The sequence below is a fragment of the Agelaius phoeniceus genome, chromosome 5, assembly GCF_051311805.1.
Source record: "Agelaius phoeniceus isolate bAgePho1 chromosome 5, bAgePho1.hap1, whole genome shotgun sequence".
NCBI classification, from domain to species: Eukaryota; Metazoa; Chordata; class Aves; order Passeriformes; family Icteridae; genus Agelaius; species Agelaius phoeniceus.
The window spans coordinates 73242064-73254919 of record NC_135269.1 but is presented as its reverse complement, the minus strand read 5'-3'; the positions used below and the strand labels follow the sequence as shown (position 1 = coordinate 73254919).

The following is a 12856-nucleotide window of genomic DNA, read 5'->3' as shown; positions in this document are numbered from 1 at the left end:
CGCGGGGTGCGTCGCGGAGCGCGGGAAGGACGAAAATGGCGGCGGCGATCGGGGGACGAGGTGGGGCTGGTGAGGGGCGGGCAGCGGGGACACGGCGGGATCGGGGTTTGTATGGGGACCGGGATCGGGACCGGGATGGGGATCGGGATCGGGATCAAGGTTTGGATCAGGACTGAGATCGGGATCTGGATGGGGACCGGGACCGGGATCAAGGTTTGGATCAGGACTGAGATCGGGATCTGGATGGGGACCGGGACCGGGATCACGATCGGGATTGAGGTTTGAATGGGGACCGGGACCGAGATCGGGATCACGGTCGGGACCGAGGTTTGAATGGGGACCGGGATCAGGTCGGGATCGAGACCGGGATTGGGATCTGGATTAGAATCACGATCGGGATCGAGGTTTGGATGGGGATCGGGACCGGGATCAGGGTCGGGATTGAGGTTTGAATGGGGACCGGGATGGGATCGGGGTCGGAATGCCGGTCGGGATTGAGGTTTGGATCGGGACCGGAATCACGGTCGGGATCGAGGTTTGGATGGGGAGCGGGACCGGGATTGGGATTGGAATCACGGTCGGGATCGAGGTTTGGATGGGGACCGGGATCAGGTCGGGATCACAGTGGAGATTGAGGTCGGGATGGGGACCAGGATTAGGATTGGGATCACAGTCGGATCGAGGTTGAGAGTGCAGTTGGGGTAGGGATTGGGATGGGAATTGGGGTCGGGATCAGAATTGAGGTTGGGCTCGGGACCAGGGCAGAGTTAAGGATGGGAATTGGGGTCAGGGTCAGGTGAAGGTTGGGATAGGGGATGGGATTGGGGTGAGAATCAGGGTGGGGAGCGGGATCAGGGCTGGGACTGGGTTCCAGATTGGGATTGAGTTTGAGGTCGGGGTCAGGGTTGGGACTGAAGTTAGGGTCAGGATCAGGTCAGGATTGGGATCACGGTCAGAGTGAGAATCGGGGCCAGGGCTGGGACTGGGGTTGGGGTCAGGGTCGGGGTTGGGATCACAAACAGGGTCAGGATCGGGACTGGGCTTGGCAGTGGGGTTGGGATCTGAGTGTCGGGATTGGGATTGCTGTTGGGATTGGGGTGGGGATCTTCCAGCCCAAACAATTCCCCGTTGCCTGAGCTGTGTCCCCGTTCCCACCCAGCCGAGCTGTGATTCCTGCAGAGCTTCCCCTGGAGCTGTCCCCTGCCCTGCAGCCCAGGACACTCATTCCCTGAGGGACCCTCCTCCAGGGCTGGGAGCTCCCAGGCCGCTTTTGGGGTGTCTGCAAGGGGGATCCCACCATGGAAGAGGTGGATTCCCGCTTCCTGCACCTGCTGCAGCCCATCCGGGACCTCACCAAGAACTGGGAGGTGGACGTGGCTGCCCAGCTCGGGGAGTACCTGGAGGAGGTAACGGGGTCACCCTCGTGTCCCCTGCCCCTCCTTTTCTTTCTCCTTTTTCTTCATCTTCTTCCTTTTATCCCTCTCTTTCCTGTTCTTTGTCTCTCTATTTTTATCCCTCTTTTTCTCTCTCCTTTTTGTTTTCCTTTTCTTCATTTTATCCCTTTCCTTCTTTTCTCTCTCTTTTTATCCCTTCTTTTCTTCCTTTTATTCCTCTCTTTCCCCTTCCTTTTCTCCTTTTTCCTCCTTTTATCCCTCTCTTTCCCCTTCCTTTTCTCCTTTTTCCTCCTTTTATCCCTCTCTTTCCCCCTCTTTTTCTCCCTCCTTTTCTCTCTCTTTCCCCCTCTTTTTCTCCCTCCTTTTCTCTCTTTTTCTCCCTTTTTTCCCTCCTTTTCTCTCTTTTTCTCCCTTTTTTTCCCTCCTTTTCTCTCTTTTTCTCCCTTTTTTTCCCTCCTTTTCTCTCTTTTTCTCCCTTTTTTTCCTTTTCTCCCTCCCTTTCCCCCTCCTTTCCTGTCTCCTTTTTCCTCCTTTTATCCCTCTTTTTCTTCCTTTTATCCCTCTCTTTCCCCCTCCTTTCCTCTCTCCTTTTTCATTTTCTCCCTATTTTTATCCCTCCTTTTCTCCCCTCCATGGCCAGGTGAATTTTCCCAGGTGAATCCCAGGGTCATCCAGCTGGGGTGGTGGCCTTGGGGACAATGACACCTTTCCCAGGCTCTCTGCCACCTCCCCTCATCCCTGTGGCACCCCAGACCCTGCCAGGCTCAGCCTCTCCTCCTGCCTGTGAGGAACAGATTTATAAAGAATTCCCAAAACCTCACAGAAAGCTCTCACAGTTTTATACATCTGTATGCAAACACTGAAATAAGGTGTGCTGACTTAAAACCATAAAATAGAAATGGCATTGTTGGGAGAGAGATTGAAGTAGGAACAAGTTTCAAAATATGGCCTTGTGAAAGAATTTTAAAGGAAAAAAATTAATTTAATTAAGTTTTAATAAAAAACTTAATCTTAGAGAATTAAAACTGGGAAAGACGCATGGTAGCAAGACCACATGGAGGAAAAATAGAAATGATTAGTGTTAGAATTAACAGCAATATTAGAATTAATATAATTAATTCTAAGTGATCAGCGTTAGAATTAACAGCAATATTAGAATTAACATAATTAATTAAAGTGGTCAGTGTTAGAATTAACAGCAATATTTTGTGGCAGAAGCTAATAAGGTGAAAAATATTTACAAGGTGTTGTAACCAGAAAATAAGTTAGCTTTTAGTAGAACAGTGCTGAGTTTGAAATCTTTTATATCTCACCCTTTGTTGAGACTGATTAGAGAATAAAACCTTTTCAAACACCTCTGTAAAAGCTAAACCCAAACCCTGCCCCTCCCAGCTGGACCAGATCTGCATTTCCTTTGACAATGGCAAAACCACCATGAACTTCATGGAGGCAGCGCTGCTGATCCAGGGCTCTGCCTGCATCTACAGCAGGAAGGTGAGCTCACACCTGCCCCATCCCATCCCATCCCATGATCCTGAGCCACCCCGAGTCCCTGGGCTCACCCCGCAATTCCCCCTTGGCTTCAAGTCATTGATTGTTAATTTCAGCTCATCCTTCCAAAACTGGATCCCTTTGTAGGTGTTGGCAGCCTCAGGGAACAGCAGGAATTTTGCTGTTCTCCAGGGTGGGATATAAAATCCTATTTTGTCACAAAATTGTGGCATGTTGGAGCTTTTGGACCACAAATTCCTGGAATGGTTTGGGTGGGAAGGGACCTCAAAGCCCATCCAGCGCCACCATGGGCAGGGACACCTCCCACTGTCCCAGGCTGCTCCAATTCCAGGGATTTCCCCCAGTCTGGCCGTGGAATGGCTGAAAAAAGGGAAAAGAGCACCAAACCCCAGGGAATTGATCCCCGTGATGGGAGAGGGGGAGTCCCTTGGGTGGAAGGGCTTTCCCAGGAGCTGCTCCCCCCTTTTCCAGCTCCAGGTGCTGTTTTCCAGGTGGAACACCTGTACATGCTGGTCTGCCAGACACTGGACTGCATCTCCAAGAAAAAGTGAGTGGGATTTTCCCTTCCCAGGGGGAAATTTCCCTTCCCAGGGGAGAATTTTCCCTTCCCAGGGGAGAATTTGTCCTGCAGAATCCCTGCCCTGGGTCTGTCCTGGGCCATCCCCACTCCCATCCCTGCCCTGGGAGGTGCATCCCAGGCTTAGGAATGCCATCACAGGGATAACTCCCTAAGCCAGGCTGGTTTTCCTTCTGGTTCATGGGGATTCAGGAGTCCAAAGGAGCCGGAGGGAGCCTTTTCCAAAAGGAAAATCCCTTCGGAATGTGCTGCCAGCTCCTTTGGACTTCCACACTGACACGAACGGGGGGGAAAACCCCGTTATTTTTTGGGATTTTCCCACCTGGAGGGGCCACAGCAGGGCTGGAGGGACCTTTGGCCACCATTCCCTGGATCCTGAGCCTGTTTTTCCCTAGGAGAGAGAAGCTCCCCACTTCCCTGGGCCCCGATGGGCGCGATGCCGACGCCACCTTCACGGAGAAGGAGGAGGAGGTGAGGCGGGCTCTGTGCTCCCTGTCCTGCTCCAGGGGGGTCCCCTGGTGTCCCTGCCAGCTGGGGTGACACTGGGGGGGCTTTCCTGCAGTTCCTGTCCCTGGATGACATCCCAGAAACCAGCCAGGCCAGCGTGGACATGAGGAGGGATCAGCAGCCTGCCGTAAGAGAAACCAGTTGCATTTTATGCCTCCTTTTAGTTCTCCTTTCCCTTCTTTTATTCCTCTGTTTATCCCTCCTTCCTCCTTTTCTCCTTCCTTTTTTCCTATATTCCATCTTTTTATCCTTCCCTTTCCCCCTCCTTTTCTCCCTCTTATCCCTGTTTTTATCCCTCCCTTTCCTCTATCCTTTTTCCTCATTTTCTTCCTTTTATCCCTCTCCTCCCCCTCCTTTTCTCCCTTTCTTTCCCCTTCCTTTTTCCTTCTTTTCTTCCCTTTATCCCTCTTTTTATCCTTCCCTTTTTCCCTTCTTTCCTCCCTTCCATGGCACCATTTTCCCAGGTGAATCCTGGGGCCATCCAGCTGGGGTGGTGGCCTTGGGGACAATGACACCTTTCCCAGGCTCTCTGCCACCTCCCTGTCCCTTTCCAGGCCGTGAGCATCGTTCCCCTCACCCCAATGTCCCTGGTGCCCCCGGAAGAGGGGGAGAAGAAGGAAAACCCCCTCCTGAGGTGCCACTCCTGGGATTGTCCCGTGTCCCCTCCCTTGGTGGGATTGTCCTGTGTTCCCTCTCCTGCTCCAGTCCCTGGATATGATTGTCCCATGTCCCCTCCCCTGCTCCAGTTGGGATCCCTGGGTGGGATTGTCCTGTGTCCCCTCCCTGGTGGGATTGTCCCGTGTCCCCTCCCCTGCTCCAGTCAGGATCCATGGGTGGGATTGTCCTGTGTCCCCTCCCCTGCTCCATCCCTGATGGGATTGTCCCTTGTCCCCTCCCCTGGGTGGCATTGTCCCACATCCCCTCCCCTGCTCCAGTCCCTGGTGGCATTGTCCCTTGTCCCCTCCCCTGGGTGGCATTGTCCCGTGTCCCCTCCCCTGCTCCAGTCCCTGGTGGCATTGTCCCGTGTCCCCTCCCCTGGGTGGCATTGTCCCGTGTCCCCTCCCCTGCTCCAGTCCCTGGTGGCATTGTCCCGTGTCCCCTCCCCTGGGTGGCATTGTCCCGTGTCCCCTCCCCTGCTCCAGCCGGGGTCCCTCAGCACACGCACACAGTTCCTGCTGGGATCTGTGGAGGAGCAGGCCAGTCCGGGGATGTGCCCAGGGGCCGTGGTTGGGGACAGTGTCGTGCCGTGTCCCCGCAGCCGGCGCGGCGAGGTGCTGGCCAGCCGCAGGGATTTCCGCATGAACACCTCCACCCCCCACGCCTCCGGCGCCTTCCTGCTGGAGCTGGCCGGGCTCTCCCCCACCCACCCGCAGCTTGAGCAGCGCCTGGGGACAGCCACAGGTACTGGGGGCTCTGGGGTGCCTCTGTCACTGTCACTGTCCCTGCCAGGACTCACTGTCGCTGTCCCCAGCAGCAGCTCCGGGATCCAGCCCCGCGGAGCATCCCAGCACGGCCCTGGTGAGGGCACTGAGCTTCTGCGAGGAGGCAGGTGAGGGGTGGCACCTGCCAGGGTGTCCTGGGGTCCCTCTGTCCGTCCAGGAGGCTGCAGAGGAGGGTGAGGGGTGAATTCATCCCTGACAGGAGGGGACAGTCAGGACTGGGCTCGGCTCCCAGGGAACAGGGACAGGAGGAGAGGGAACGGCTTCAGGCTGGATTTTGGGGAATTTCCTCCTGGAAAGGGCCGTGCAGCCCTGGCACAGGGGTGAGGTCCCTGTCCCTGGAGGGGTTTAACATCCCTGTGGATGTGGCACTTGGGGACGTGGGCAGTGGTGGCCCTGGCAGTGCTGGGAACGCTTGGATTTGGGCTCTGGGGGATTTTCCAACCCTACCAACTGCAGCATTCCCTGCCCCTGCCCTGGCAGGAGAAGCTCCTGGGGGGATTCCTTGGCAGACAGGGTGGGAATGGGTGGTTCTGGAAGCTTCTCCAGCCTCTGCCCATTCCCACCCCTCCAGATGATGCAGGACCTGAGGATGACGATGTTCCCGGGGCCCCCCTGGGGGCTGACATGGAAGCGACCCCGGTCCCTAACGAACACATCGTGGCTCAGAGGGTCTGTGTGGGGCAGGGGCTTGGGGGCCTGCCTGTGCTCCTTCCCTGGATCCCCTCACTCCTTCCCCAGAGCCTTGTGCTCCTTCCCTGGATCCCCTTGCTCCTTTCCTGGAGGCCTGGATCCCCCCAGCCCAGCCCTTCCCTGCCCCCCAGTCCCTCACTGTCCCTCTCCGTGTCCCCCAGAGCACGCCCCGGACCCGGGGGTACGTCCTGCGGGAGAGAGCCCCAAGCCACGACCCCAAAGCCCTCAGCAAGGTAAGGGAGGCCTGGAGCCAGGGAGATCCCAAATCTGAGCCAGGGAGATCCCAAATCTGGGATGCCCCAGAGCCCCTGCCCATGCTCACCCCTGTGCCAGGAGGAGCCCAATCCGTGGCAGAGCCTCGACCCTTTTGGAGACTCCGAGGAGAAGCCCTTCAGGAAAGGTATTTTGGGAAAAACTGGGCAGCTCCAGGGGAGCAGGGACAGCACAGCCTGTGCTGGGTCATCCCTGGCCACGTGTCCCTCAGTGTCCCCAGCCCCACAGCGGGTTATTCCCAGCCCCATGGTGGGTTCTTCCCAGTCCCACAGGGGGACATTCCCAGCTCATGGAAGGTCATTCCCAGCCCCATATCCCTCATATTCCCAGCTCCATGGTGGATCCTTCCCAGTCCCCTGGGAAGGTCATTCTTGGCTATGTGTCTCTCAGTGTCCCCAGTCCCACAGTTGGACATTCCCAGCTCATGGAGGGACATTCCCAGCCCCACATCCCCCCATGGCAGGTCCTTCCCAGCCCCACAGGGGGTCACTCCCAGCCACACTGGACATCCTCAAATGTCCCTGTCCCCACACTGGGTCATTCCAGCCCCATGACATCCAGAGGGGCCCCTTCCCCTTCCCAGCCTCTGGTGGTGGCCGCACACCCGGTGTCACCTGTGTCACCTGCAGGGAGGCCCTTCCTGGTGCCACACGGCCTGGATGACGTGGTTGGAGGCAAGAGGAAGAGGAGGAGCCCGAGGAAGCTCCAGGATTTCACGAGATGGTTCTCTGCAGCCTGTGAGTGATTTCTGTGGGATTGGGATCCAAAAGGATTTAAAAATCTTTAACAGAAGGATTTAACAGCCCTGTGCCTGTGGCACTTGGGGACACGGGCAGGGGTGGCCTTGGCAGTGCTGGGGGGGACCTGATGGGCTCAGGGGGCTTTTCCAACTTTGATAAATCCATGGAATTTCCATCCAATGATTGTTCCTGATCTGCTCGCCCCAGACAACAACGTCACAGAGGGACGGAAAAGCAGGAGGAAGGGCCCCACCTTTGCAGGTGAGGGGACAAGGGCAGGGACACATTCCCTGTCCTGGGGGACACCAGGGACTGGATCCTGCAGTGGGGAGGGCATGGAGAGGAAGGACACCCCAAAACTGAGGGGGGAATGGACACCAGGGACTGGATCCTGCAGTGGGGAGGGCATGGAGGGGAAGGACACCCCAAAACTGAGGGGGGAATGGACACACCAGGGACTGGATCCTGCAGTGGGGAGGGCATGGAGAGGAAGGACACCCCAAAACTGAGGGGGGAATGGACACCAGGGACTGGATCCTGCAGTGGGGAGGGCATGGAGAGGAAGGACACCCAAAACCTGGGGGGGACACCAGGGACTGGATCCTGCAGTGGGGTAGGAAGGAGGGGAAGGACATCCCAAAACTGGGGGCAATGGACAGCAGGGATGGGACCCTGCAGCGTGGAGTGCATGGAGGGGAAGGACACCCAAAACTGGGGAGGGGAATGGACACCAGGGACTGGATCCTGCAGTGGGGAGGGCGTGGAGGGGAAGGACACCCAAAACTGGGGGGAATGGACAGCAGCTCCTGCAAAGGGGAAGGGCCTGGGGTGCCTGGGAGGGTTCTGCTTTGGGGGGGTGCAGAGGGGCCATCCCAAATCCCTGCTCCCATCCCCTGCAGACCTGGAGGTGCTGTACTGGCGGCAGTTCAAGGAGCGGCTGGCGGCGCACAGGAAGCTCCGGAGCCGGGGGGTGAGCGGGGTGTGGGCTAAACTGGGAGGCTGGGGGGCTCCAGCATCCCCTTGCCATGCTCTGGGGGTGCTCAGGGGGGCTCAGGGCTGTTCCTCCCCCCAGGAGCTGCTGAGGGAGCCGGAGCCAGAGCTGGACCAGGAGCGTGGTGCCGACAGCGATGAAGGGGCAGGTGCTGGAACCCAAAACCCCAAATCCCCCCAGCCTGGGGAGCCTTTCTTTCCTTCCTGGGGGTCTGGGGGGGGGGGGGTCCTAGAAGGTTGGGGGGGTCTCAGGGGACACTGAAGGGGTCTCAGGGGACACTGAGTAGTGTCCCCATCCTGGCAGATGGGGATGATGATGATTTTGTGGAGCACGAGGACATGGAGCCTGAGGTGCCAGAGGAGCTGGAGGAAGGAAACCTGGGTGAGCTGCTGACCCTTCCCTCCCCAGTTCCCTGGCCCATCTGTCCCTGAGGGTCCCCTGTCCCTCCCAGGGGGGTGGCAGGGTGCTGTCCCCCACTCTGGTGACCCCTTTTCCCACAGACCCCCCCGAACCTGGCTACGAGGAGCTGGTGCGCAGGAACGTGGTAGGTGCTGGTGTGGGGACCTGGGGGCGACTCCAGAGGGTCAAGGTGTCCCCAGGAGGCTCGGACGTGTCCCCATTGCTGTCCCTGTCCCCAGGAGCTGTTCATGGCCAGCTCGCAGAAGTTCGCGCAGGAGACGGAGCTGTCGCAGCGCATCCGGCAGTGGGAGGAGCGCGTGGAGCCGCTGCTGCAGGAGCAGGCACGGACCTGGGCCGGGCTGGCACCTGGGGGGCACTGCCCGGGCTGGGCAGGGGGCTGGCACTGCCCTGCTCACCCCTGAACACCCAGTACCCACCCACTCTGAGCCCTCTGCCCTTCCCAACCCACCCCTGAGCACCCCATACACACCCAGAGCTCCCTGCCCACCCCAGAGCTCCCTGCCCACCCCTGTCCCCTCATACCTGCAGGAGTCCTGTGCCCCATTCCATGTCCATGGATAGGGGCTGGCACTGACTGGTGACACTCCCTGTCCCCTTGCTGTCCCCCAGGAGAGCTGTGTCCCATTCCATGTCCAAGCCTACGGGCTGGCACTGACTGGTGACACTCCCTGTCCCCTCACTGTCCCCCAGGAGAGCTGTGTCCCCTTCCATGTCCATGGATAGGGGCTGGCACTGACTGGTGACACTCCCTGTCCCCTCACTGTCCCCCAGGAGAGCCGTGTCCCCTTCGATGTCCGCGCCTACGGGCTGGCACTGACCGGTGACACTCCCTGTCCCTCAGGAGAGATGTGTCCCATTCCATGTCCAAGCCTACGGGCTGGCACTGACTGGTGACACTCCCTGTCCCCTCACTGTCCCCCAGAACAACCATGTCCCATTCCATGTCCATGGATAGGGGCTGGCACTGACTGGTGACACTCCCTGTCCCCTTGCTGTCCCCCAGGAGAGCCGTGTCCCCTTCGATGTCCGCGCCTACGGGCTGGCACTGACTGGTGACACTCCGTGTCCCCTCACTGTCCCCCAGGAGAGCTGTGTCCCATTCCATGTCCATGGATAGGGGCTGGCACCGACTGGTGACACTCCCTGTCCCCTCGCTGTCCCCCAGGAGAGCCGTGTCCCCTTCGATGTCCGCGCCTATGGGCTGGCACTGACCGAGCGCTGTGCGGAGCTGGGCCGGTGGCACTCTCTGGCCAGCCTGGTGGCCGGGCAGCCCCCGTTTGAGGTGTGCCGCTACCTGCTGGCCTCGCTGCAGCTGGTAAGGCTCTGGGGGCTCCCTGGGGGGTCGCTGGGTGTGCCAGGACCCCCCTGCCACCCTCTGTCCCCTCCCCAGGCCAACGACGCGGAGGTGGAGCTGGCGCAGGAGCCGGGGCTGGAGGCGGCGCTGGACACGGCGCGGCTGCGGCTGCTCTCGGCCCGCCCGGCGCACGAGAGGTTCCAGCACTTCCAGCTGCCCTCCCAGAGAGACCCCGGCCCCCAATAAACCCCCCCCTTTGCTAAGGAGAGGCCTCTTCCCTGGGGGGGGTGTAATGGGCATGGGGGGGTTACAGGATACACCTGCACAGGGACCCCCAGCCATGGGGAGGGGCCTGGGGGGTCCCTCTGCCCACCTACCTTTGGTCTCCCTTTGGGGAGGGGTCACTTCACTCACCTATGCAGAGTCCCCTGCCCCATGGGACGCTCCCGGGGGGCTGCAGGGGTCCCTCCCCAGCATGGGACACTGCTGGGGGGCAGTGGGGCTGGTGGGGGTCCCTCCACCTGCTCACCCATGTTCTCCCCCTCACAGGACACGCCTGGGGGTCACTCCACCTGCCCACGCAAAACTTCCCTCATCCCAGACCATTCCTGGGGACACTGGGGGCTGTCAGGTGTCCCCTCTCTGCCATGTGCCACCCCTGCAGGGTGTCAGCTCTGTCCCTCCCATGGGACACACCTGGGGGCTGTCAGCTGTCCCTTCCCTGCCATGTGACACTCCTGCAGGGTGTGGGCTCCGTCCCTCCCTCCCTCCCGTGGGACACACCTGGGGGACACTGCAGGTGTCAGATGTCCCCCTCCATGTGCCACCCCTGCAAGGTGTGGGCTCTGTCCCTCCCACAGGATGCCCCTGGGGGCTGCCAAGTGTCTCTCCCCTGCCATGTGACACTCCTCAGAGGCTGTGGGCTCTGTCCCTCCCATGGGACACACCGGGGGTTGCCATCAGTCCCTCCCCCACACCCCAAATCACGACAGACCCCACTCCGGGGCGGTGGGGGTCACGGCCGTTTATTGCCCTCCCGCGGGGGGCAGCGGCTCGTAGGCGTCCATGTGTCCCTTGACGCTGCGCGCCATCTCCTCGGCCGTGCGGGAGCGGCCGTAGCAGTCCCGGAAAACGCCGTCGGGATCCACGAGGAACGTGAGCACCGAGTGATCCACCACGTAGTCCCCGTCGTCGTCGCGGGGCCCGGCGCTGACGTAGACGCGGAAGGCGTTGGCGGCGGCCCGCACCTGCTCGGGGGTGCCGGTGAGGCCCTGCAGGCGCGGGTGGAAGTCCCGCAGGTACCGCGCCAGCGCCGCCGCGTCGTCGCGCTCGGGGTCCACGGTGACAAAGAGCGGCTGCAGCGGCGGCAGCGCCGGGTCGCGCTCCAGCAGCTCCACGGCGCGGCTCAGCTTCTCCAGCTCCTCGGGACACACGTCCGGGCAGTGCGTGAAGCCGAAGTAGAGCAGCACCCAGCGGCCCAGGAAATCCGCCTTGCTCCGCGCCGCCCCCGACGTGTCCTGCAGCTGGAAGTCGCCCTGGCCCAGCGCCAGCCGGCGGAGCTGCTGGAGGCGGCGGGAGCGCTGCTGCCGCTCCTTCTGCTGCCGCACGTAGAGCCAGCCCGCCGCCGCCGCGCCCGCCACCGCGCCCGCCACGCACAGCCGCTGCCGCAGCGGGAGCCCAGCGGCGCCGGGGGGCGCGGCCAGGCGGCGCCGGGGCTGCCACGGCCCCGGGGGGCACAGCCGCGGGATGGGGCGCAGGGACCGCAGCATCGCTGGGGCTGTAGGGAGCGGCGAGAGGGGGGTCAGGGGACACGGGGGCTGCCCCGGTGTCCCCTCCCCGTGGTGGGTTTGACCCCAACCCTGTCCCCCAAATGCCCTCTGACTCCTCATTTCACCTCTCCTGATACTCCTTGATGCCTGCTCTTTCTCCCAAACGCATCCTGCCCCCTACTCAATACGCTGCTGCTCTTGGAGCCCCCAGTCTGCTCCCCAGATGTCCCCTGACCTCTCATCCCACTCCTGATGCTCCTGGACCCCAACCCTGTCCCCTGAATGTCCCCCGACCTCTCAATCCACTCCACCTGATGCTCTTGAACCTCCCACTCAATATCCTGCTGCTCTTGGAGCCCCCATGCTGTCTTCCAAATGCCCCCTGACCCCTTATCCCACCCATTGGACCCCAACCCTGCCCCCAAATACCCTCTGCCCCCCGTGCCCGGCTGCTCTCGGACCCCCAGCCCTCCAACCCAAATGCCCCCGACTCCTCATCCTACCACTCCTGATCCCCTTGGACTCCAACCCTGCCCCTCAAATACCCCCTGCCCCCCGTGCCCTGCTGCTCTCGGACTCCCAGCCCTCCAATCCAAATGCCCCCGACTCCTCATCCTACCACTCCTGATCCCCTTGGACCCCAACCCTGCCCCCAAATACCCCCTGCCCCCCGTGCCCTGCTGCTCTCGGACTCCCAGCCCTCCAACCCAAATGCCCCCTGACTCCTTATCCTACCACTCCTGATCCCCTTGGACTCCAACCCTGCCCCCCAAATACCCCCTGCCCCCGTCGTGCCCTTGGACCCCCAGCCCAAATGCGCCCTGACCCCACGTCCTGCTGCCCTCGGGACCCCATCCCTGTCGCTGCTACTCCCGGACCTCGCTCTGTCCCTCGAACGCCCCCCGGCCCCTCATTCCCCGCTCCCGGTGCCCTCCCTCCACCCGCGGTGTGCAGTTCCCGCTGACCTCTGGCCTCCACCCGCGCCCCGTCCGCCGCCGGTCCCGCCCGGAGCGCCCGCGCCGCTGCCGCCGGAACCGGAAATACCAGGAGGAGGCGGGGCCACGGTGGGAGAGGGCGGGGCCACGGCGGAATGAGGCGTGGTCTATAAGGTGCGTGCCCGATGTGGGCGGGGCGTAGCTAAAATATGAGGGGCGTGGCCAATAGAAGGGGCGTGGCCGGACTGTAGATTGGGCTGCCAATGGGGGCGGGGCGTGATCAAATCGGGAGGGGCGTGGCCAATGTGAGGG

At 61.0% G+C, this 12856-nt stretch overlaps 2 protein-coding genes and 1 long non-coding RNA gene across 4 annotated transcripts; 1 reads left to right on the top strand and 2 right to left on the bottom strand.

The window, feature by feature from the left end:
* Window positions 1–12: 12 nt before the first annotated feature.
* On the top strand, window positions 13–10097 carry NCAPH2 (non-SMC condensin II complex subunit H2). The gene is made up of 21 exons (XM_077179338.1): window positions 13–60; window positions 1160–1406; window positions 2787–2888; window positions 3398–3453; window positions 3879–3954; window positions 4046–4117; window positions 4545–4624; window positions 5249–5391; window positions 5465–5539; window positions 6004–6101; window positions 6284–6355; window positions 6456–6522; window positions 7025–7132; window positions 7343–7396; window positions 8035–8105; window positions 8208–8274; window positions 8430–8507; window positions 8627–8670; window positions 8765–8866; window positions 9712–9861; window positions 9937–10097. The coding sequence occupies exons 2-21, from the start codon at window positions 1299–1301 to the stop codon at window positions 10084–10086; spliced, it is 1773 nt and encodes a 590-aa protein (XP_077035453.1). The 5' UTR covers window positions 13–60; window positions 1160–1298; the 3' UTR covers window positions 10087–10097.
* On the bottom strand, window positions 2356–8949 carry LOC143694182 (uncharacterized). Of its 2 annotated transcripts, XR_013182532.1 has the most exons (4): window positions 7010–8949; window positions 6445–6511; window positions 5447–5593; window positions 2356–4112 (listed from the first exon to the last, which is right to left on the bottom strand). It is a non-coding gene; the product is annotated as an uncharacterized LOC143694182 (long non-coding RNA). The 2 variants fall into 2 exon arrangements; XR_013182531.1 differs by having other exon boundaries at window positions 5447–6511.
* Window positions 10098–10849: 752 nt separating the features above from the next.
* On the bottom strand, window positions 10850–12660 carry SCO2 (synthesis of cytochrome C oxidase 2). The gene is made up of 2 exons (XM_054631847.2): window positions 12575–12660; window positions 10850–11617 (listed from the first exon to the last, which is right to left on the bottom strand). Exon 2 carries the CDS (start codon window positions 11607–11609, stop codon window positions 10866–10868), a length of 744 nt encoding a protein of 247 aa, XP_054487822.2. The 5' UTR covers window positions 11610–11617; window positions 12575–12660; the 3' UTR covers window positions 10850–10865.
* Window positions 12661–12856: the final 196 nt, after the last annotated feature.